Source organism: Podarcis pityusensis, assembly GCF_964106645.2.
Source record: "Podarcis pityusensis genome assembly, chromosome: 15".
Taxonomy (NCBI): domain Eukaryota; kingdom Metazoa; phylum Chordata; class Lepidosauria; order Squamata; family Lacertidae; genus Podarcis; species Podarcis pityusensis.
In genome coordinates, this window is record NC_138040.1 from 32,932,292 (window position 1) to 32,957,202 (window position 24,911).

The 24,911-nt window shown below is 43.4% G+C and overlaps 2 protein-coding genes across 3 annotated transcripts in view; one reads left to right on the forward strand and one right to left on the reverse strand.

Moving 5' to 3' along the window:
- The window catches only part of PANX3 (pannexin 3), a 200,557-nt gene that overhangs the window by 12,239 nt on the left and 163,407 nt on the right, over positions 1 to 24,911 (forward strand). The window contains exon 5 of one of the 2 annotated variants that reach the window (XR_013979731.1): positions 3,676 to 4,537. Coding sequence is in view for 1 of the 2 variants with exons in the window: in XM_080982540.1 (XP_080838666.1) it covers positions 3,676 to 3,710 (35 nt within the window). In the remaining variant the exon portion in view is untranslated. Of the gene's footprint in view, positions 1 to 3,675; positions 6,416 to 24,911 lie in introns of those variants that run through there. The other variant, XM_080982540.1, reaches the window with a different exon arrangement.
- SIAE (sialic acid acetylesterase) lies at positions 10,762 to 24,782 on the reverse strand. The gene is made up of 11 exons (XM_080982475.1): positions 24,319 to 24,782; positions 23,758 to 23,918; positions 21,691 to 21,849; positions 20,350 to 20,522; positions 19,478 to 19,616; positions 18,792 to 18,975; positions 17,190 to 17,299; positions 16,609 to 16,742; positions 15,313 to 15,467; positions 13,323 to 13,518; positions 10,762 to 12,094 (listed from the first exon to the last, which is right to left on the reverse strand). The coding sequence occupies exons 2-11, from the start codon at positions 23,801 to 23,803 to the stop codon at positions 11,858 to 11,860; spliced, it is 1,533 nt and encodes a 510-aa protein (XP_080838601.1). The 5' UTR covers positions 23,804 to 23,918; positions 24,319 to 24,782; the 3' UTR covers positions 10,762 to 11,857.

Genomic DNA, 24,911 nt, shown 5'->3' on the forward strand with positions numbered 1-24,911 from the left:
AAGGTAAACGGTGTTTCAATGCGCTGCTCTGGTTTGTCAAAAGCAGCTTAGTCATGCTGGCCACATGACCCAGAAGCTGTCTGTGGACAAACGCCGGCTCCCTCGTCCTGAAACGAGATGAGCGCCATAACCCCAGAGTTGTCCGTGACTGGACTTAACTGACAGGGGTACCTTTACCTTTATTCTGTATTTGAGACCTTAAAATTCTTTTAACAACCGTAACAATTTATTCAAAATCCAATTGACACAATTTAGATTAATTAGTTCCACAAAAGTGATGAACTTGATCTAATGATACTAGCTTTTCAAAATTTGCTAGTTGGTGCTGGAGGTGTGAATGACTGTCAAATTAGCCCCCCACCCCCTGAGTGCTGAAGGGTTTATGAAGCATCTTCAGCAATTTATGCCAGAGCTCGCAGATAAGTTTGATAAAGCTTTTAAACCCTGGAGGGAAAAAGTAGAGCATTTTGAAGACCAAAAAAGTGGACACATTTGCCAACTTCTACTTTTAACTATGGGTCACTATGATGACTCGTATCTTACATACCCATGAAAAAGAAGACATGTCCTGGAAAAAGAGGACACATGGCAACCCTACTAGATGCAATAGATAAAACTGCTAACACCGCTATAAATATGGGAGTTAAACATGAAGAACAAATTAAAAACTTGTATCTGCTCAGGAAACCCTTTGTCTTTCACTGGAACACCAGGAGAACAGATCACTGGTGAGCAGCAAGATAGAGGGAGGAAAAGGAGAGGATATGAAATCGTTCATTATTAACTGGATCCATCCCAATGGTGAACTTTTAGACCTCTTAAAAACCACAGTCTGGAAGTAGTTATCAATTTACTAATAGCTAGAACAGTGGTGAGAACAGCAAAAAACTGGAAAGAGCAATACACCATCTTTATTTGATTGGACTGATAAGGTATGGCCTATTGGAACAATGATAAAATTAACGTACCTTCAAAAGACACATACAAATCAGCCAAACAGATGAATGGGGAGATGTTTCTTATGTTTTGGAATGATAAATATCAAGACAATGCACATCCATGTGATGGGCTTAGTCTACTGTAATCTTACAAAAATTACAGTATATATATTACTGTATTGTATTATACATTAAATATACAGACTTTTTTTAAAAATAGCATCACTCTCCCGGTAGCTCTTAGTGGGAGAGAGATGTCTTGTTGACGAACAGCGTAGCGTGAACAAATGTGTCACTGAAAAGCTTACGCCAATAGTCGCCTGCTGCCGTGCTGAAGGCAAGATTCTGCCAGCAGCAAAGCAAATGCCAACTGAGGAGAATCTTTTCCTGCTATTTTTCTGGGACTTGTGACAGAGGTTTATTTTATTTTATTTTTTTAAGGCTAGTTGCCTCTCCCTGGTAGGGTGTGCAGGCTGAAAAGGCTTGGCTGAGCGAAGGTCGTTCTGGCTTCTTTAAGCAATTGAAAAGCTGAGCAGTTAGTGCTTTGCCAGCTTGCTGGAAGGATAGATGGTCCCTGAATCCCATAACATGCTTTTCAGGACACCCTGTTTGGCTTTTCTCTCTACCACTGGCATGAATTCTTCCAAAGATTCCCCATAAGAGAAGGCAGCTGAAAAAGATGATCCAGCCCTTGTTTAGACTATCAGGCTAGGGCTAGGAAGACCTGGGTACAGATTTCCACCCATGAAGCTCACTGGGTGATCTGGGGCCAGTGTTTCACTGTCTACTTAACCTTCCTCACAGGATTGCTACAAGTATGCAGTGGTACCTTGGTTCTCAAACTTTATCCGTTCCGGAAGTCTGTTCCCAGACCAAAGCATTCTAAAACCAAGGTGCGTTTTTCCACAGAAAGTATTGCAAAACGGATTAATCCGTTCCAGACTTTTAAAAACAACCCCTCAAACAGCAATTTAACATGAATTTTACTATCTAATGAGACCATTGATCCATAAAATGAAAGCAAGAATCAATGTACTGTACTATAAAATAAATAAGACAGTATTGTAGCTGATTAAAATTAAAAAAAAAATAAAAATTCTTACCTGCATTGATGATAGTCATTGTTTGGATGGGGGGCATTTATCCATTTCCGCAGTCACACAGTCAGTCAATCGGTAGCTGAACTGGGTTCCACACAGTCACAAAAACAAATTAACCGAAAAAGCCTCAAAAAGCAAAAACAAAAGCGCCAAACTTAATCTATTCCAGAAGTCCGTTTGACTTCCGAAATGTTTGAAAACCAAGGCGCAGCTTCTGACTGGTGCAGGCACCCCAGAAACAATAGCCGACAGCTGCATTGGACGTTCGGCTTTCGAAAAACCTTTGAAAACCGGAACACTTACTTCCAGGTTTTAGGTGTTTGAGAATCAAAGTGTTTGAGTACCAAGGTACCACTGTACAATGGATGAAGGTGGCAGGCAAGGGAACCATGTGCACCTGAGCACATAAGTGGGGGCAAATGTAAAGCAAGATGTTACTTCAACTGCTGTAACATGGGAAATGGCAGGCTATGTGCTACATCATGAGTGGAGAACCTGTGAACCTCCAGACTACCATGCTCACTATCCTTGACATGCTGCCTGAGGGTGATGGGAGATGCTGTCAAACATCTGGAAGTCCAAGTTTCTCTACCGCAGGGCCTGTAAGACAGAGCTATTCCGCCTGGCTTTCAACCTGAACTTAGCCTGATCTTTTATTCTCCTTCCTTCCCTCCCTCTCCCCTTTTCATGAAGTCCCACAACTAATTCTCCCCGGTCTCCACGCTGGCCCAAATAGGACTAATTTAGCCAGCTAGCCCTGGTCATCATCTAATGTTTATTGGATGGATTCCCCCCCTAAATTGATTTTTGAATTCTGAATTTATTGTTATTCACGTTTTATATTGTATTTTACGCAGTTTTGGGTTGCATCAATTAAGTGTTTTTAAATTGTTGTTAGGGACGCGGGTGGCACTGTGGGTTAAACCACAGAGCCTTGGACTTGCCGATCAGAAGGTCGGCAATTCGAATCCCCGCAACGGGTTGAGCTCCCGTTGTTGGGTCCCTGCTCCTGCCAGCCTAGCAGTTCGAAAGCACATCAAAGTGCAAGTAGATAAATAGGTACTGCTCTGGCGGGAAGGTAAACGGCGTTTCCATGCGCTGCTCTCGTTCGCCAGAAGTTGCTTAGTCATGCTGGCCACATGACCCGGAAGCTGTACTCCGGCTCCCTCGGCCAATAAAGCGAGATGAGTGCCACAACCCCAGAGTCGGTCATGACTGGACCTAATGGTCAGGGGTCCCTTAACCTTAACCTTAAAATTTGTTGTTAGCCGCCCTGAGCCCGGTTTTTGAACCTGGAAGGGCGGGGTATAAATAAAAATTTATTATTTATTATTACCCCTGTGCTACCTGGTTCCTGGATATTTGTGTATGCACAGTACATATACTGCAAAAAGAGGGTGCTTCTGTACTGCAAATTACCATATTTAGAAGATCCTGCCTGGCTTTGGTTTCATCTGTGGTCTCCTGAGCTGATCAGGTGCAAAGAAGAGGCAGGCAAGAGCATGGCTCTAACTCTGTGCTCTGACCGAGCCCTCTTGCCTTCCTCCTCTTCCTCTCCAGGCATGGCACCTGTTGATTGCCCACTGTCCGTGAGATGCAGCATCATTCTGACACGATCTTTTCTTTCCTGCACCTAGAAATGAAGCCTGCCTTGGAATCTAAAGAAGACTGACACGCCCAACCGGCAGCGGACTGTAGACAGGGCGGCCAACAGCAGAGGAAATGGGACTGATGAACAGTGCTAGAACACAAAGACAGCCAGTGCCCCCATCCTACGTACAGCAATGTGCTGTGTGCTTTCATCGCAATTCTAAGTTGTGTCATGTTTTCCTGGTACAGGACTGCACCATCCTAAGTGCTTGCTTGCTTATTGGGTACAAAGTCCATAGAATTTAATATTTGGAATACAATTCTTGCACACTGGCTATAGGCTGCTGGGAGAATCCTGGGCCTTTTAAGTTGCGGTGCAGACAGATCGAACTTTTCCACCAAGGCACGTGTGATTCACCTGTTTAATATCTGTTACAAACCTGCTGAAGGTGCAATGGCCTTTCCATGAAAAAAAAATAGTGTCTTTCTTATGTTGTATGCTAATGTTCACCCATTTGTCTCCCTTGCTGTGTTTGTTCTACAAACTAATCATTAAATTTAATGTCACACTGATCATTTGGGGACTGTGCTCCTGTCTGACCTGGTTCTGATGTAGAAACCATGTTACCAGCTGCATCACATCAACCCGGACACAAAGTAATCCATATATTCCATCTTAAACACTAGTCCAGTCTATACAGTGGTACCTCAGGTTACCTACGCTTCAGGTTACATACGCTTCAGGTTACAGGGTCCGCTAATAGTACCTCAGGTTAAGAACTTTGCTTCAGGATGAGAACAGAAATCGTGTTCCGGCGGCGCGGCGGCAGCCGGAGGCCCCATTAGCTAAAGTGGTACCTCAGGTTAAGAACAGTTTCAGGTTAAGAACGGACCTCTGGAACGAATTAAGTACTTAACCTGAGGTACCACTGTTGCTGAGAATCCATTATCTCATGAATTGTTATAAACAGAACCAGAAATATATCTAGGAAAGTTTAATAATTTATAAGACAGTCGTTTTAGGGTGCGAAAAGGTCACTTTTTATTATTTTTTAAAAACATAACTTACAGCCTATCCCTGGTAAATAACCAAGAGGACTTTTGGGGGGGGGATTTCAAGTATAAAATCCGAGAGATTTTTTCACATGCACGATCACAAGACGTACGCTGATCTCAAGAGCAGACAGCGGAAGGGAAATAAACCAAAGCATATTTGCTTGCATGCTATCCTTAAGCTGTGCATCTGCTCCTCCAAACACCTTACTCAGCAGCAGTCCGTGTATTTGCTCAAATCCAATGAACCCAGCAACAAGAGCAAGCTGTTCCGTCTTTTCTGCTCTGGTTAGCACAACAGGAACAGTCACAGTTCTTTGGCGTGCAAAAGGCTGGCTATCTGCTCCTGCAAAGCAGACATGCAATCAGTTCTACTTCAGTGGTGAAGTCAAGTTACTCAGGATCTGCTACTGGAGAAACTTCTACAGCTTTTGGCTGCAGCCAGGTTTTCCCCCTAAGGTGACAGAAAGGGGATGTACATCCTAATGTTCCCTTTTTGAAGTTGAAGCCCAGTGACAAATTAGGGTATTGCAATACGCAATACAACCCAAAAGGAACAGTCACTCTACACATTTAATGCTTTTAAAAAAAATATTATTCAGTTTTACAAATATTTAATATCAATCATAATCTTAAACAAAATAGGATTCACTGAATCCTTAACTTCCATCCCCCCTAAATGGGTTCCATTGTTAATCTTTTTCATCTGCATCTTATAATTTCTTCCATTTTTCTTAAAAACTCTGATTTTTGCCATAGTTCTTGTTACAAGTGTTATAACAATCCTGCCAATGTTTTTAGTTGTTTGCAGTGTTCTCCAAGGTAACTTATGAAATTTCCCCCATTCCTTATTAAAGTTCTTATCTTCCTGGTTTCTGATCCTCCTGGTCATTTTCACCATTTCAGCATACATTTAATGCTTTTTCAATGAGAGGTGTATGCGGTGCTATTTTTCTAGGGAAAACGGTGCCGAAACTCAACATGAACACCTGCCTTGTGTTATAATGGCAAAGGCACCCATCTGAGAGGAACCAGAAGTGAGTTCCTGTGAGTTCTGGCTGAGAAAAATTCCTGGGCATATGTGTTACTCTACGAGGTACAATTTATTGTAGCTCTGGAACAAGGCTGCAAGAGTCCTTTGAAGTGCCAACTCAGCTCTGTTCTGGAAGCAATGAACAAATGTATTATGTTGCACTATACCTGTTTTAGGGACGTGGGTGGCGCTGTGGTCTAAACCACAGAGCCTAGGGCTTGCCGATCAGAAGGTCGGAGGTTCGAATCCCTGCGACGGGGTGAGCTCCAGTTGTTCAGTCCCAGCTCCTGCCTAACTAACAGTTTGAAAGCAAGTCAAGTGCAAGTAGATAAATAGGTACGACTCCAGCGGGAAGGTAAACAGCATTTCCATGCGCTGCTCTGGTTCGCCAGAAGCGGCTTAGTCATGCTGGCCACATGACCCGGAAGCTGTACGCCGGCTCCCTTGGCCAATAAAGCGAGATGAGCACCACAACCCCAGAGTCGGTCACGACTGGACCTAATGGTCAGGGGTCCCTTTACCTTTACACCTGTTTTAGCCCAAAGCCCTGGTTAATGCCTGCCATATTCTCCATAACATTGTGATCCTGAGAAACAGTCAATATTATGTTGGTGCCAGGAACTCCATAGCCTCTGGGCCGGATTTAGGTTTGATGAGGTCCTAAGCTACTGAAGGTAATGGGGTCCTTTATATGTCCAGCTGTCCTATGTCAGCTACTGAAGGTAATGGGGTCCTTTATATGTCCAGCTGTCCTATGTCAACAGCAAATTGTCGCTGCTTTTTGTGTTGAATATATACTATGGACCTAATAGGTATCTAAAACCATTTTACTTATTTTGGATGTATATTTTGGAAATGTACCTCCAGTTTTTTAAATCCCCCCCCCCCAAGAGAGTGGGGCCCTAAGCTATAGCTTGTTTAGCTTATACGTAAATCCGGCACTGCATATGATGGCATGACTTGGTTGCTTTTGCATCACCATGTGATCACCATAATAAGAGGCAAAGTGAAGTTTTGCACCTGGGAGAACATAAAATGTCATGACATTCTTGTTACTAGTTTCTCTGGAATGTTCCTGTGGGAAATGGGCTGCTCTACAGCCAATCAACGGTTAGATTCCCCCCCCCCCCGACTGCATAAATAGCTGCCAGTTTGTATTGGGTTGCCAAGGAAGCCAAGTCCGACATTTTCTTCTCCCTGAACTGTTTTTAGAGTATTGAAATCTCTTTCAGGACATATGCATGCTTTTTTGGGGGGAAACGACCCACATCCAGGACGTTTCCCCCCGATTCTCTGATTGCAGTCGCCTCGGACCTATACTTTACTCAAGAGACAAATGAACTTAAACAATCATGATCAAAGATAGAGGGGGTGGGGGGTAGATTCTATATATATTTCATAATGAATGCCCAACATTCAGTGAATGTTAACAATCTGAAGAAAGCCTGTCTGAAAACAAATACGCATTTCAAAAAGCATATACTAGTGCTGGAGAGCATCAAAGTAGCTGGCTTGTTTTGCTTTCTTCCTGTTCTTCTCTTAAATATGTATTTTGGTTTTTTTACCTTGTAATTTTATGCTGTGAAACACACCGAGATCTACGGATGAAGGGCAGTATAATTAATTAATTAATTAGTAAATAAGTAAGTAAGGATTTACATCCTATGCCGTTTTTTAAAAAAAAATTGGGGGGCTAGTAGGTTGTTGTTTTTATTTTTATTATGTATTTTGTGGTTTTATATCTTGATTTTATTCTGTGAACCACCCTGAGACCCCCGGGTATACGGCGGTATATAAATTAAATAAATAATAAGGTTATTCAGGTAGCCTGTGCCCTGAGCCATAAACGGGACTTGTGGGTCATAACCAGAACATTGAATGGTGCCAGAAAATGTTGGTAGCCAGTGGAGCCATTCTAACAGGTATTTTCTGTCTTCTGTATAACCAGCAATCTGGCGGCAGCAACGTAGTGTTTCCAAGGGCTTTTCAATGGCAACCCCATGGAGTTGGGGGTTCTAAATGGGATGTAAACAAGTCATGTTATCACCGTGACCAAAGCAGGCATCTCGAGAAACAAGTGCAGCTAGTTTCAAACGTGCAAACACACACACACGTGTTAAAGAGTGTCACCACGCTGAGAGGCAGGCTCAGGTAAGTGACTGGCCCAATGCTTTGTACCTGCCCACTCTGAAACCCCAGATGTTGCCGGGAGGACATAAGATGGACAGGAGTGCAGGGAGCTGTTTTGAGATGTCACCTTCAGGTTGGGCAGGAGAGGGCAAGCGTTCCTGAGCATGGGCAGAGTGCCTTGTCCACACAAAGGGGCAGCTAACCCAGGCAGTGGGGAATAAGTGGGTCTATGGCAGGGGTCAGCAAACTTTTTCAGCAGGGGGCCGGTCCACTGTCTCTCAGACCTTGTGGGGGGCCAGACTATATTTTCTGGGGGTAAATGGACGAATTCCTATGCCCCACAAATAACCCAGAGATGCACTTTAAATAAAAGCACACATTCTACTCATGTAAAAACACCAGGCAGGACCCACAAATAACCCAGAGATAAATTTTAAGTAAAAGCACACATTCTACTCATGTAAAAACATGCTGATTCCCGGACCGTCCGCGGGCCGGATTTAGAAGGTGATTGGGCCGGATCCGGGCCTTAGTTTGCCTACCAATGGTCTACAGCTATTCCTGCCTGTTGGCCCTTCTGGATTGGGGCTGCTGGGACCCGGAGTCCAGCAACTTCTTGAGGGCCACAGAATCCCCTCCCCCGGGTGCTTCTACTGTTGCAACTTGGCCGATGGGATTCTGCCTCAAGCGGTCCAGTTCAGGGTGCACCTTTAAAGTGGATTTAATAAACTCTGCGGGACTTCTCTGAGCTGAAGAAAGTGAGGGGCAAACACCCTGGATTGAAAAGTACAGGATTAAAATTGCTTCAAGCGACATCCTGTTACCTCCTTGCAAACAAATCAGGATGAACGTTCAGTGAACTGGTTGTGTGGAAGTGACCAGGGATTGTTGCTCTTGCATCTGAAAGCAGAGCACCTGTCTTTTATGCTTTTGTGTGTGGATTCCCAGCAAATGCGAAGTCCAGGGCACTTCCAGATGACCTATTTACAGTGGTACCTCGGTTTACGAACTTAATCTGTTCCGGAAGTCCGTTCTTAAACCGAGGTACGCTTTCCCGAATGAGGCCTCCCACTGCCGGTGCCCTTCCACCATTTGGATTCTGTTCTTAGACCGAGGTAAAGTTCTCAAACTGGGGCACTACTTCTGGTTTTGAGGAGTTTGTAAACCAAATCGTTTGTAAACAGGACTGTTCTTAAACCGAGGTACCACTGTATTGTGAATTTATTCAAATTTGTTGGCATGTGATTGCATCCCACCTGAAATTACTAACAGTCTGGAAGCTCTCCCAGCTCCTCTCCTTTCAAGCATTGTATAAACACGTAAGTATTAGATAATGGAGTTGAGAAACAAAGTCACTAATACCTTATAAGAGTCCTTATAAATACAGCAACCTGGTTTTAACATTGTAGTTTTAAATTGCTGCAATCTGCTCTGGGACCTCACTGGGGTGGGTGGTTAAGAAATGAAGAATAAATAATAACAAAGAATAGTGTGCCACTTTGTACACCGACATGTAAACATTAAAGGAACATAACGGGGGTGTGGGAAAATGCTAGGATCAAAGTGTGAAAATACAGTGACATTTCTATGCAGAACCCCGTTAAAACAAGTTAATTAAAGTGCCCACTAAATTGTACACTGCTCTGGAATCCTATACATGTTTTAAAAATAAAAGTAACGGTCATTCAGCTTATCTTCCGTAAGTTCTGAGCTGGCTGTGCCTTTTGCATTTTGGGGCATTTTGGCTCCACTGCTAACTATTTCATTCTTTATTATTTGTCACACATCACAGAGTCAGGATTTGCTGAGGTTAAATCTTCTGCCTGTTTTGTCAATAAGGCTGCCACATTCACAATTTGCAGCTCAATCTTGTGCATATTCACTTAGAAATAAGTCCCACTGGGTTTAGTGGAGCTTACTCTCAGGATTGCATACAGCAGTTTTAGCACAATTTTAAATATTTTCCAAAATAAAAGTTAAAAATCGTGTATATTTTGTGGTGTGATCACCAGAAAGTTCTGATTGCAATCACAATTATATTTATATAATAGTGTTTACTGTGAAGTCCTACTATGTTCAGTGGTGCTAACTTCTATGGAGGGAACAAAAGTTTGCTATCCTATACACACTTAGCTGAGAGTAAGCCCATTCTACTTTCTATGGAGGTATGTATAGGTTAGCAACTGTGTGTGCAAATGTATAACGTGTGTTAAGTCTTCTGTTTCCAGATCGGAGTACTTATGCCTCTAAACACATTCATTAGGGTAATGAGAAATGCACAAACACATGTTTGCAACCTCACTCAAGCTGCAAATGTAAACTGTGACTGTATAAAACGGCAAGCGTTAATTTTAACATAGGTGTAATACGCTCAGAATAGAATGAATGCGGCCATCTCTAACTCCTGCACTCTCTGACTTTGTTCGCTATTAAATTCAAAAGTACAACATTACAACAACACACTGTTGGCATTTAATTTCCTAAATTTTATTTTTAAAGGCACAACTGAGGAAACCGAAGTGCTATATTCCCAACTTTTGAACTGACTCCTTTAAGCTGTGCTTGAAAAGAGCTGTTTAAACTGCTGCAATTTGCCAGAGAAAATATTTAACCTCACATGCTGTAAAAAGGTTGGGCCCACTTAACAAAATCTTAGTGAGTTATGAATATCTACATATGAGAGGGGGGAAGTTCTACAGAAGACTTTATTTGTGTTTACACGATGCATTCGGGGATCACAGCAGTCAAAAGGCTGGCTCTCTGTTTCTCTAAAGCAGACATGCTATAAGTTCCACTTAAGTGGTGAAGTCAATCAAGTTTATCACAATCCTCTACTGGAAAAACTTCCATAGCTTCTGGCTGTGGCCAAAGATTTTCATAGTGATAAGTAGAAAAATACTAATACTCCCTTTTGGGGGGGGGGCAAGGGATGTGGGTGGCGCTATGGTCTAAACCACTGAGCCTCTTGGGCTTGCCGATCAGAAGGTTGGCGGTTTGAATCTGCGCAACGGGGTGAACTCCCGTTGCTCAGTCCCAGCTCCTGCCAACCTAGCAGTTTGAAAGCATGCCAGTGCAAGCAGATAAACAGAAAGCTGTCTGTGGACAACTGCTGGCTCCCTCGGCCTGAAAGCGAGATGAGCGCCGCAATCCCATAGTCACCTTTGACTGGACTTAACTGCCCGGGTGTCCTTTACCTTTTAACTTTACTGTACTCCCTTTTTCAAAGTAGAAGACTGGTAACAAAATTAGGGAATTTCAATATAGAATTTAACCTACGTGGAACAGAGTTGTATGTGTTACTCCAGGTGGAACAATTTATTGTAGTTCTGGAACAAAAGCTGCAGGGGAAACCCAAGAGAGTCCCCATGAGAGCCAACTCAGCTATGTTCTAGAAGTAGCAAACAAATGTATTATGTTGCGCTACACCTGCTTTAGTCCGAAGCCGTGGTCCAAATTAGGCCTTTTCCTTTGAACAGCTGCACAGAGAGAATTTTGAGCAAGTTTGCCTTGTTTCACCAAGATAATGCGGTTTTTGCAAAACTTCAGAGCAGGCAGTGAAGAAGGGACCATTACAGGTTCATGCAAGTGCTAAGTGCAATGAAAGTTCCCCAGAGGCAACTTCTATATAATCTTTTCTGAGAAGCAACCACAACCCCCAATTTTAAGGTTTTTTCCCCCTCTCTGTCAGAGAGGTTTACTACATTGAGAATAATAAATAATAATAATGATAATAAATTTTATTTATATCCTGCCCTCCCCAGCCGAAGCCGGGCTCAGGGCGGCTAACAACAATCAAATAATCCAACATTCTAAAAACATTTCATTATAAAAATTAATTAAAATCAAATTGATGGCAACCATTAAGCAAAATTCTGTGCAGATTGCCAGAGGAGGGAGTCAGGCTGCGCCCTGACCAAAGGCCTGGTGAAACATAATCTGCCACTACAATTTTTCTGAACTTCATACGGCAGCCTGTGAGGCCAAAATATAAGACTGTCCACCCATCTTTCTGCTCACGATATATTCCAACCAGAGTTCTTCTGCGAAAATGTGATGAACGGAGGGGCAGGCAATCCTTCTGTGTTGTAAATAGGACATAGCTTGTAGTCGCATGGCCACTCATTCCACGCGTAGCGGAGGCCGACGGTGCTATTTGGGCACTCTGGGTTGTGCAGAATCACTGTGTGGGAAGCGCTGGTAGCAATGGATACTGGGCTCCAATGGCACAATGACTCTGCAGAGCAGCACACCTGCCAAAGAGAGAGATAAAGAACTCACCCAAACTTGCTTCAGATGAAGCCCCAGGACCTAAAGCCCTAGAATGGTAGAGTCATTCCACACATGTAGCTCCTTTTCAGCTTGTGGAAGATGCACTTGGCACCAGACTCTGGGCCAAAGTACACATTATTCAGTGGAGCCATGATCAGGCATGCTGATGTTTTGATCTGCCCCCCACCACAAAGCAAATGGGGAATGGAAATTAGATAGGAGCAGCAGTGCTAGGCAAGAGGGCATGTAACCCTTTCCCATCTAATACCAGGGTGGATTTGATTTAAATCACGATTTAAATCACTAGACAGTAAGACTTGATTTAAATCTTTTTTTTTTTTTTTTTAACAGAAAGACTCATTCTTGCTGGTATAATCTTAATATTTACAACCAGATGAAGGTTTCATTTTTGGAATAATCAGTTTTCAGAATAGTTTTTACAGTTGTATCAAAAATTACAGATTTGGTTATACTATTAGAAATACACAGACAGATAATTATGGAAATTATTGTGAAGTTTAATAAGTTAACTGTTTATATTTGGACAACTTTTCTGCTGTGCTTTATTGGAAGGAGAAAAATAGTCATTTCCTTAATAACAATTTAAACAATTTATTTAGCTGAAACAATAACATTATAGCATATGTAATCATGTTTGTTAATGGATGTGGTTAAACAATTTTTTAAAATAAAACTTAGGCTGAGTTTTAGCACACAGGAAAAACTTAAAACAAATCCTTATTTCCTGATGAATAGGCTTTGGACAATAATGTAACTTAAATAAAAAACTATCTTTAGAAAAATTTTTCCTCCAGAAGCATTTTATTTTTAAAAAACCGGATTTAAATAAAACCCCCCGATTTAAATAAAAATCAATTTTATTATTATTATTTTTTAAAAAACCATTGGTTTTTACCCACCCTATTCCTCCACTCCTGAAGTTGCTACAAGCCCAGTTAAGGGGAATAATATAATCCTGGCATCTAATATTGCTATCTGAATTGGTAAAAACATAAAGGATAGAAATATAGCAGGTCCACATCCGTTCAGTCTGTTCTTTCTTATGGGACACAAACCAGGCTGGTGCTGCTGGATTCAGGAATGAGTAAACTGGATGAATGAACGGCTTGGCTAATGGGCAGCACAACTCTGTGTTTTTCCCACATGGTACATGGCAGAAAGAGTACCCCTTTCCCCTGCGGTTCTTACCTCAAACGTGTCATTGGTCAAGCGGCGAAGCAGGATATCTCCTTTATAGGAGACATTGATACTTTTGCGGGCTACATCCACCTCCACTCTCTCAGGGTATGGGCCTTGGAAAGCGATGCTTTTATCACCGTACGCTAATGCCAAGGCACCACGGAGCAATCGAGAGGCCACTGTCTGCTTATCTCGAGGATGGATGCTGCAAAGCAAGGGAAAGTAGCAGGGGGAGGGAAGAAAGGAGGGGATTACTACTGGGGTTCTGTTCAGTCCCCAGCCCTGCAGATTTACTGAGTTAAGGTAGGTACTGGGTGCAAAACACAAAACCAACCAATTTTTCCAATTCTCATAAAAATCCCATTTAGCTCTCATGGATGTAGAGAAACGTTATGCTAGCTGAGAACAATTGTGTTAGTTGAGATTCATAACAGTTGTCTGAGGAAGGAGGGCAACAGATTGAGCAATCCCCACCCCCCCGCAATAGCTCTTATTTGTCCACCTACTGCCACTGTCCCTAGTCTTCTTTTTCCTCACCCCCATCTCTATACAGTCTCCATCCTTTGGCTCTGCCCCTCTCTCCATGCTCTTTGTCATTCCTTTCTCCCCCTAAAAATCTCGAAGAGATAGCAAGTTATGCAGTACATGGAAGAATACAGCAGAAGTGCTTAATCCAGTTTCCTAGAGGCTGCCATTAGCAACCAATCAACAAACTCTATGAAAAGCTCTTTCATCAAGTCCTTGATGCAGTCTCTCAGCTGATTGTCTTTTTCTATCTACTGTTAGATAGAAGGAGCATAACTCAGTGTTATAGCCACTGCAGTGCTAAGCAAGTAGTTCCATGGGCAAGGATTTCTGCTTGTACAATGAAGCTTCCCCCTCCTCACACATGCCTTCTTGATTTGTTCTGAGTGTTCTCCATACCCTCCAGAACAGATCTGAGGGTATAGGGTGCTAACAGAACAAGTCCTTTGGATACCACACAATAGATCATGGGTTCTATCTATAGTATTCCCAGGCAGGGTTAGAACAGAGTACTGTCTGAAGTTCAGGAAAGCTGCCGCCAATCACTCGACACTACTGAGCTAGATGAACCAATGGCTGACTCGGTTTAAGGTGGATCCTTATGCTATCTACTCCTACCTTTTCTGCCGTGCTTCTCTTGCACACTGACCACTTCCCTGTCTTATGTATAATAAATAATGATAATATTTATACCCCGCCCATCTGGCTGGGTTTCCCCAGTCACTCTGGGCGGCTCACAGCACATATCAGAACATACTAAAACATCAAACATTTAAAACTTCCCGATACAGGGTTGCCTTCGGATGTCTTCTAAAAGTCAGATAGTTGTTTATTTCCTTGACACCTGAAGGGAGGGTGTTCCACAGGGAGGGTGCCACTACCAAGAAGGCCCTCTGCCTGGTTCCCTGTAACCTTGCTTCTCGCAGGGAGGAAACCAGCAGAAGACCCTTGGAGCTAGACCTCAGTGTCCAGGCTGAACGATGGGGATGGAGATGCTTCTTCAGGTATACTTGGCTGAGGCCGTTTGGGGCTTTAAAGGTCAGCACCAACACTTTGAATTGTGCTCAGAAACACACTGGGAGCCAATGAAAATCCTTTAGGACAGGTGTTATATGGTCCCGGCGGCCACTCCCAGTCACCAGTCTAGCTGCTGAATTCTGCCAGCAGCTGGACCAGACCCAGCTGGGGCAGCAGCTGTTCTCATGTATGGCAGCAGCTGTACCCGTTTCTCCTTCCACTGTTCCTCCCTCTCTCCCCCGCATCATGCCTCTGCCTCCCAGGCTACCCATCTCCTCCCTCCACCTGTCTGAAGAGCATCGGTGTAGATTCTAGGTCATCTTAGACTCCTGGCCAATAAGAGGCAAAGGTTTCCATCTCCAGATGCCTTCTGTTATAGAAGAGATTTGGCTACCTGAAAATCTTTATGGATGGTTTGGGCGGGTTTGGACGAAGAAAGAAAGTGGGCTATCTTTACCTTCCATAGGGGGAATTTTCATCACCAAGATCTATAGTCACAGCCATGAAAGTATTGAGCATTTTCTTATTAGGGACAAAGCCATAGTCTGCTGTTTGGTGCCATCGGATACGTGCAAAGTTGTCATTATGTTCAACAGAGCGAACTGTAGATAACTGCAACACAGAACATTTGATATTCTGAGACGAAACCTATCTCCAGCTGTGGATGTCATAGAATTATTTTTGTTTGTGCTTCCTGCAGACAGACATGGCTCAATGACAGCACCCACAGCATACATCTAAAGCATTCTTATACCACTTTAGCAGCCACAAAGAATTTCGGGAGCTATTGATGGTTAAGGCTGCTGGGAAATGTGGGTCTGTGAGGTAAGCACCCTGAGCAAACTACAGTTCCCAAGATTCTTTAAGGGAAGCCATGCCTGTTGAATCAGAGTAACAACTCTAAGCAAACTGTGTGCATGTTGCCCATCAGAAACATACGGACTGTGGAAAATAGGACACCTACACATTTTGGGATCAAAGTTATGGCAGTGGTGGGAGAAGCAATGCAGGCCAGCAGAAAAGGAACCACTGCTGGAAATATCTCTCGCAGCAGACCCAGAACCTGCCTTCTGATCCAGGATACAGAGAAGGGAGAGTTTTTACAGCATGGGTGGTTAGCTATTCCAGACTTGAGGACCATATCACCACCTTGCATACCCTGTGGGAAGGGCATGCCAGTGGTGGTGATGGCTACTCCATAGATGCTCACACTGTGAACCATACACACATCACATACACACCAGATCATGAACGGGCAGGCGACTCGGCTGGCTGCATTAGACCCACAGGCTGCTTCTGCGTTACAGATATAGACAAAGGCAGCAACTGTCATATTGCTAAGGAAAGACATTGGAGATGTAAGGCCACACAAAGAATTCACCTGAATTACTCTGTTATCCAAGACTCAAGCCTGCTCCTAAGGATGGCACCCACATTCCAAAGCCTACCACCCTGTCTTCCATCATTTGTAGAATCACTTAACCACCAGCAGTATTGAAGGGTGTTGAGAAACCCGCAATGTGATCATGTCAGGACATGGAGTGAGTGGTTCTACACAATATGTATTGGGTAGGGGGCTGAGGTCCGAAGACAAATGTGAGACAATACTCGGCTGTAATGCAAGACGTAGGAAATAGCTAGGATGGGAGACAAATTGATACTGCCTCCCGCTGCTTGCACAAAGTGCTGCCTTCCTGCAGTTGTCTCAAAGCTGATAGCTCAGGGCTCAAGCCACCACCCTACGGCCACTTACCTGGACGAAGCCAAAGGGAAAGTACCGCTGAGTTTGCCAATCAGACCCTTCGTGGAAGCCTTTCCGCCAGTCTTCTATGAGTGCGGGAAAGGTGCAGTTGTACAGACTGGTGTCTATAAGGGTGTTCGCTTCACCTGTGGTAGGGCACACAAAGCAGGAAATAGCCCAGATGGGGTAGCCATAGTGACACAATGCCTGCTCAGCTCTGTTGTATACCTGAAGGAGCGTCTCTACCCCCATTGTTCTGCTCAGACACTGAGGTCCAGCGCCGAGGGCCTTCTGGCGATTCCCTCCCTGCGAGAAGTGAGGTTACAGGGAACCAGGCAGAAGGCCTTCTCGGTAGTGGCGCCCGCCCTATGGAACACCCTCCCATCAGATGTCAAGGAAAGAAACAATTATCTGACTTTTAGAAGACATCTGAAGGCAGCCCTGTTTAGGGAAGTTTTTAATGTTTCATGTTTTATCAATTATTATTATTATTATTAATAATATTCTGTTGGGAGCTGCTCAGAGTGGCTGGGGAAACCCAGCCAGATGGGAGGAGTATAAATAATAATTTTATTATTATTAATAATACCTACCTTGATACCAAATAACACCTTGCAGGGTCATGTTGAGAAAAGGGTGAATCATGGCATTCCAGAGCACCGATAACACTTTGGGGCCAGAATCAATGGATGAGGAAGCAGCCCTGCAGATCAACCAATTAGAAAAGAATTTACAGCATGCAGCCAATGCTTGATTTCCGGCTGGTGAAGCACTTTTCTGAATATTTGTGATCAGAGAGTGCGGAAGGATTAAGCACACGTCTACAAGCTCAGGCTATGTTATTGCATTGTTCTGAAGCTGTCCTGGTCATATATGTCTTACCAGAGGCTTTTAAACGTAACTCTTTTAAAAAAATGTTTCAATGGTTTTTCATAAAGTAGAATACATTAGCAACATCATTTATTTTGTCATGGTATCTGTACACCTCAGAGAAAATATGCCCCTCACTGAACTCATCCTATTTGTGCAAATATCTTGTTACATACACCTCTCTCATTACTGTCAGAATAAAACAGCAAAACTGTAGAAAAGCTTTCATGGCGATAACATGTTCAAGGACTGAACCCTTTAAACCATGTTAGAACTAAACCAAGAGAAAGCACCAGCTTTCCCAGGTCATAGAATATGCTTCCTCAATAAAAAAGTAAAGGTAAAGGACCCCTGGACGGTTAAGCCCAGTTAAAGGCGACTATGGGGTGCGGAGCTCATCTCGCTTCAGGCAGAGGCAGCTGGTGTTTGTCTACAGACAGCTTTTCCAGGTCATGTGGCCAGCATGAGTAAACCACTTCTGGTGCAACAGAACACCATGACAGAAACCAGAGCACACAGAAACGCTGTTTACCTTCTCGCCACAGCGGTACCTATTTATCTATTTGCATTGGTGTGCTTTCAAACTGCTAGGTTGGCAGGAGCTGGGACAGAGCAACAGGAGCTCACTCTGTCGCAGGGATTTGAACCACTGACCTTCTGATCAGCAAGCCCAAGAGGCTCAGTGGTTTAGACCACAGTGCCACCCGCGCCCCATATTTCCACAATATGTGTCAATGGTTAAGACAAATTCATGGAGGATAAGGTTATCAATGGTTTCTAGTCATGAGAGTTACACTGCTGCCTTCAGGATCAGAGGCAACATGCTTCTGGATACTAGGTGATGGAGGAAAGAAGTAGGTGGTTATAGTCCCTGTGTCCTGCTTGGGGAACTCCTAAACGTAACTGGTTGGCTTCTGGGCGGGGGAAGTATACTCTTCTCACATTCCTATCATAATGATTGCAGGGTCCAAGGTTATTCATCCGACCTGCAAGAAACTAGGCACAAGTCAGACATACAGCACTGCCTTTCTAGTGCCAAATGGGATTACGCCAGGGGTACGGAAATTTGCAGCCCTCCAAATGTTGTTTGACTCCAACTCCTATCAGCTTAGCCAATGGTTAAGGAAGATGGGAGTTTGAGTCCAACACCATCTGCAGGACCGCAGGTTGTGTGGACACTTGTGTGCTGTTTCCGCACAGGAAGGAGGTGCTGCAAAGCCAGTGAGCACACAATATTCTGTAATAGTGGAAAGCATTCAGTGTACTGAGGAACCAGTCTAACACGGCTGGAAGGAACAGAGCATACTGTCATTAACCCTCCTTACTTTTTAGAGTATCCTGAGATTGCACATTCCCGCAGTGCCCTCTTGGAAGACCAGGCCTCTATTGGTGTCCCTCCCCAGGAGGAGTCTATCAGTCCTATGGGATACTTGAGCTTCTCGAACAAATACCGGCCAAAGAGCCAGCACACAGCAGAGAAGTAACTGAAGTCTCCATGGCCAAGGTTCTCTGTTCAATGCAATGTTAAAAGAAACTTTAGAACATATACAAACTTGCAAACTAATAATGCAACTAAATGTAATACAACTAAATGCTGTATTACAAAAATAATTTCTGCTGCTGTATTTTCATATATTAGCCATTGTACAGCTGTGATAGATAAGGGAATGGAATACTGAAGAACTACTACATGCTCTGCTAAAGCAGCTAATGTTGGCCACTCTCAGAAACTGTGTAGCAGGCTGTGTGGATCATCATGTATCTGAGCCAGAATGAAAGTGCCCGTTGATCGGCAGAGATATTTGAGATGCTTGCTTCCATTAACTAAATCTTCAAGGTCTTTTTTTACCTTGAAGTCCATGGTACAGTTCAGGAAGGAAAATTGTTCAACTCTTACTCCACCGGCCAAACCACAAACAGAAGATGCCTGCTTTTGACAGAACACACTCAAAACCTCTGCTTCAGATGGTTTGCCGGAGGTTTTGCTTTAAAAAAAAAAAAAGGCTCTTACTGGCTGTCGGAATAGACCACGGCAAGCTGACACTGGCAAGGTCCTGCAGTTCCACTTCTGACTGGACAAGACCGGCTGAAAACACACGGACGAGTGAGTAATGGGAAGCCTCTGCAAGCTCCTTACTGGCATTGAATATCTAGGAAACAGGGCAGATTCTACTGAAATACAGTTAAGCAAAGTTCAAAACAATCAAACTGTTATTTTAACTTGGGAGTGAGGATTGTGATGGTGGGCCCTTCACAGGAAAAATAAGATTGTCCCAACTGGAGCAGGAGTCACTATCGGGAAACTCAGAAACTAGGACAAACGAGCCCACCCAATCCCCTCTGCCCGGAGAGAAGGCGGGATCCCCTCCCTTGGCTGAGTCAGAGGAGTGGCTGAAAAACACAAGAGCACAATATTTGTGTTGTCTTCTAATCCACATTTAGCCGTCAGCCTGTAAGCTTATCAAATTCATTCCCATTTGCATGTGCAGCAACCTCCTGAAGCAAAGCAATGGCCCTAACTGCAACCTGTGAATTCAGACACAATAGCAAACCTGAAAGAAAGCCTGAACCCATGGTTTCAGATCTGGATTTGTCAGCAACAATCAAATCAAAGTTTGGGAGGCAGGCTCAGGTTTGGCTCAAGGGTAGAAACCTCTAGCCCTCCAAATGTTGTTAGACTCCAGTTCTCATCAGCCCCAGCCAATATGGCCAGTGATCAGAGATGATGGGAGTTGTTGTTGAGCAACATCTATAGGGTCATTTGTTTCCCACCCCTGAATAAGAAACAGAAATCATGGCTTTGCATATTGTCCGAACTTGGCCTTTATCAGTACTTTTCCTCCCAATGGAGCATATGCTGCACTCTATAGTGATGCGGCTTACCTGAGAAACTGTCATTTCCATGTTACTTTGTCCACTACAAAACCAGACATCTCCAAAGTAGACATCCGTCAACGTCACATTTGATACCTTTCCCATCCAGTACTGCCGTATGTGTATATTGAAAGGGCCACCTTGGGCCATAGGACTCAGGAGTACTTTCCAGATCCCAGAGCCTTTTTTTTTTGGGGGGGGGGGGGAAGAGAATTTACAAAGATCTCAGTCTTAGCTAGATAATTTATTATGGTCAAAGACTAGCTCACATAACATAACACAATAAAAACAGCGTTCATAAAAATTAAAATATACAATTGGAGCAGATTGCTGCAATAGCTCATGAATTAGAATTGCGATATATACATACACCTGTACAACTGAGATTTGGGCTACCATAAAAAAATTGACCCTGAGGCACCCCAAAGGGCTATTTCAGCATTTCCCTAGTAAGGTATTTTATTCTAGAGGATGATCTGTGCCTACAAATCTAGGCGCAGAATCTGGCTACCAGCCAGGTCGTTTTAGGATCTTTGCCTAAGAGGAGAGAATTAAGTTTAGACTTGTCTGAAAGATCGGCGAGCCTCTTCAGCAAAGGATCAATGGTGTCTCTACGAATCTCAACATAAAAAGGACACCTAAGATCTCAGGCTTATTATCATATGGAATCTATTCCAAGGAAAGTATACATGCCTAAACCAAGCCAACAGATTGCCAACGATTCCTCCATTTTATCAATGCTTAACTTTTGTCACAAGAAACATTCTCTCTTTATGGGATCCCTGTACCCTACTGGTACTCACAGAAGTATGCAATTGAAGCACAAAGAAGCCAAATAAAGTTGTGCCGTTCAGGAGACTGTGTGTTAGGATTGGGCAGTGGGGGAAGTTTTTTATACTTTAAAAATGTAAGAACCCAAATGAATCAGACCAAGAGCCATGACCACAGTGGCCTATAGATGCCTCTGGAAAGCCCACAGGCAGGACATAAGCACAATAGCATTCTCCCACTTGTGATCCACAGCACCTGGTGCTCAGAGTCATATTGCCTCCGAAACTGAAGCTAATATTTGTTTATATGAAATATGTTCGTGCCACCTTTAACATCTAAAAATATTCTCAAGGTGGTTTGTAAAACAAAAACATGGAGCAATACATAGTTGGATGCAACCCCACGGCTAGTAGCTTTATCCTCCATGAATCTGCTTAATCTCTTTTACAGCCACCCAAGCTGGTGGTCATTACCACATCTGTTGGCAACATATCTGAGAATTTAAGGAAGCAATGTGTAAAAACTACAATTCTGCTTTTTGTTGGCTCTGAATCCACCACTTGAATCTGCCTTTTTTACCTTTAATGTCTGTCATTTTTTCCATAACACTGCGATCCTTAGAAACAGTCACTATTATGTTGGCGCCAGGATCCCCATAGCCCCATATGACGGCCTGACTTGGTTGCTTCTGCAGTACCATGTGATCGCCATAATAGGAGGCAAGACGAAGCGTAGCACCTGGGAGAACACAAAATGTCATGACATTCTTGTTAGTAGTTAGGGTTTCTCTGGAATGTTTCTGTGGGAAATGGGCTGCTTTGCAGCCAATCAACAGTTAGATTTTTTCTGATTGCAGAAACAGGTGACAGTCTATATCAGGTTGTCAAGGAAGCCAAGTCTGTTAGTGAAAAGAGGAACAGATTCTCAGACCTTTTACTTTTCTTCACCCTGAATTGTTCTTAGATTTCAAGAAAATATTTCATATGCATGCTTCTTTTGCCTTTTTGGAGAACCCCTCCCCAGGATGCTTTTTCATATATATTTTTTTGGTGAAAATATTTTTTACTGAATTATTAGCCATATAACCCAAATAAACAAAATACAACTTAAGGAGGCAAACACATAAAAACTAAACACAACGAAAGCAAGCATGGTATGGGATGTTACATTCACATCAAAAAACCCGATGAAGCTGGTTAGCTGGATACAGTGGTGCCCCGCAAGATGAATGCCCCGCAAGACAAAAAACTCGCTAGACGAAAGGGTTTTCCGTTTTTTGAGCTGCTTCGCAAGACGAATTTCCATATGGGCTTGCTTCGCAAGACGAAAAACGAAAACGTCTTGCAAGTTTGTTTCCTTTTTCTTAACACCGTTAATACAGTTGCGACTTGACTTCGAGGAGCAACTCATAGAACGCGGTGTGGTAGCCTTTTTTGAGGTTTTTGAAGACTTTGGTGATTTTTGAAGCTTTTCCAAAACTTCTTTTAAACTTTTAAAACTTTTTTGGGGGTTTTGGGATTTTGGGTTGGGGTGTTTGGAATTCAAGGACTTGGTGTTGGGGAGGGGTTTGCAAGAATCTGGAAGCTTGTGTGGTTTTTTTCTGCATTTTTATGATTTTCTGTGACCATTGGGCCACACTGCTGTTTTTTGAAAAAATTTCTGGATTTGAATTTCTGTGTGGTGGGTGGCTGGGGGAACAGTTGAGGAGGGGGTTCTTCAGCAAGAAGCAAAGAGTGGAAGAGGAACCTTCTTCGAGTTGTCCCCCAGAGTCTTAGAAAATGTACTGTACACTTTGTTGATTTTTAAATGTTTTTCTGTCATGTTTAGAAACTTAATTTATTGTTCCTTCAGTTTTTGAAATGCTCTTTACAGTATGTGTGACTTTAAAGAGCACTTAATAAACTCTTGTTGTACCAAATTTGGCTTTGTTTGGACTTTTTTTGACCATAGGAACACATTAATTGAATTTCAATGCATTCCTATGGGATTTCGTGCTTCGCAAGACGAAAAATTCGCTAGACGAAAAGACTCACGGAACGAATTAATTTCATCTTGCGAGGCACCACTGTATCTGCAATATGATACACAGACACATAAACCTATTATTGAAACCTTGCATGCAACTTTTCCCAGCATCCATATTGACATCAAAAGGCCACCCCATAAATTATCCCCATTCAATCCAGATACATTCTTTCCAGGGAAAATCCAGTAAGTTTAAAACAAAAAACCTGTTTCCAGTCACCGGCTAGCAATATCTGAACTGCTTTATTAATATAAAGCCCCTGACTTAATATGAAAAGTGTGATGAGAGGAAAGTGAAATGCTGAAAGCACAGGGTAGTGACAGTTACACTGAAAAATAAGTGACAGTTACACAATTTTTTTATTGTGCTAGGAATCACGGTTCTGGTTGTTGTGCTCCAACGCTTCCCACAAAAAAACCTCTCTCTGTCCTTGCTATTAGTTTTGTTTTTTGAAAGAACAGCAATCCCTTCACATCAGGAGATTCAAATAGGAAGGTGAATAAACATGAAAGTTCTGTGACTAATGTGAATACAGTTGCTGCCGTTTCAAATTTCCCCTCTAGCCTCTCCTAGCAAACGACATTTTCCTGTGAGGGGCAGCTCCCGCCCTCCGCACTCACCTGCCCTCCAAACCAACAGCAACACAAGCAGCACGGAAGAAGCCATGGCCCCTCTGACCAAACAAAAGCAGGAAGTAACTTCACGTGATTCTAGGGCGTGCAGAATTCCAGCAGCCAGTTTATCTTAAAGAGGCAAGGTTCCTTGTGATCTCACAACTGACCTGGGGCAAAAAAAAAAAGGGGGGGGGGCAAGATTTCCATTTGAAAGCTTAGTACAGAAAAGGCAATGCACGTTTTAATAAATGCCCTCCACTAGCTGGAATGCTATATAACACGATTTCTGCTTTATTCAGCCATGTGGCTTCAAGTCTGCCACTGACAGGTATAGGTAGCTTTTGCAGTATCGTAGCCTAACATTTCTTACCCCAGCCTCTTAGCATCCCTACCAGAAATATATACAGGACTCCTCAAATTTGGGCTTCAGGAATAGCCTATTATTGTGCACGTGTCTATACTTACTTGCAGTACACTAGGGATTAGTGACCTGTTTTCCAATTCCATTATTTTATAGTGTGTGTGTTTTTTAAAAAGCACTTGCTGAAATTGCTCCTGAGAAATTACCTGGACCCATTAGCAAAGAATGGTCTGTTGAGCAAAGGATGAAGGTACATAGCAATTCCGACTGTCTCTACAAATCCCATAATGTCAAATGGGTAAAATATGTCAGCATTACTCTTGATTTAACCATGCATTTATATCCCGCCTTTCTTCTGGAGAGTCCAAGGCTTCAACAACTTTATTCCAGAACCTTCAGACTATGGCGCAGGATGATTTTGGCTCAAGAGTCTTTTATGACAGATGGGGACTTGGGCTCCCACAGCCTCTTAATTCCTTCGGCCAGAACAATCTATTTGCATTTTATTTTTATCCAGCCTTTCCTCCCCAAGACCGAAGCAACCTATGGGATTGTTCACAACAACCCTGCTCAGGTGCGCGGCTGGCCCAGAGTTAGCCTGCGGCCTACCAGGAGCTGGCGCCCGAGCCTCCCTTGGGCAGCCCCGGCACCCTAACAGGGCGCACCGGGCGGCGGCTTTCTACCTGCCCGCTCCCTACCGAGCGCCACAGGGCGCAGCTTAGGCCGCGGCCCTGAATCCCCGGATGTTGCGGGGCTGAGGCGGCTGTGGGGGGCCGTCGCGTGACGCCGCCGCCGTTTG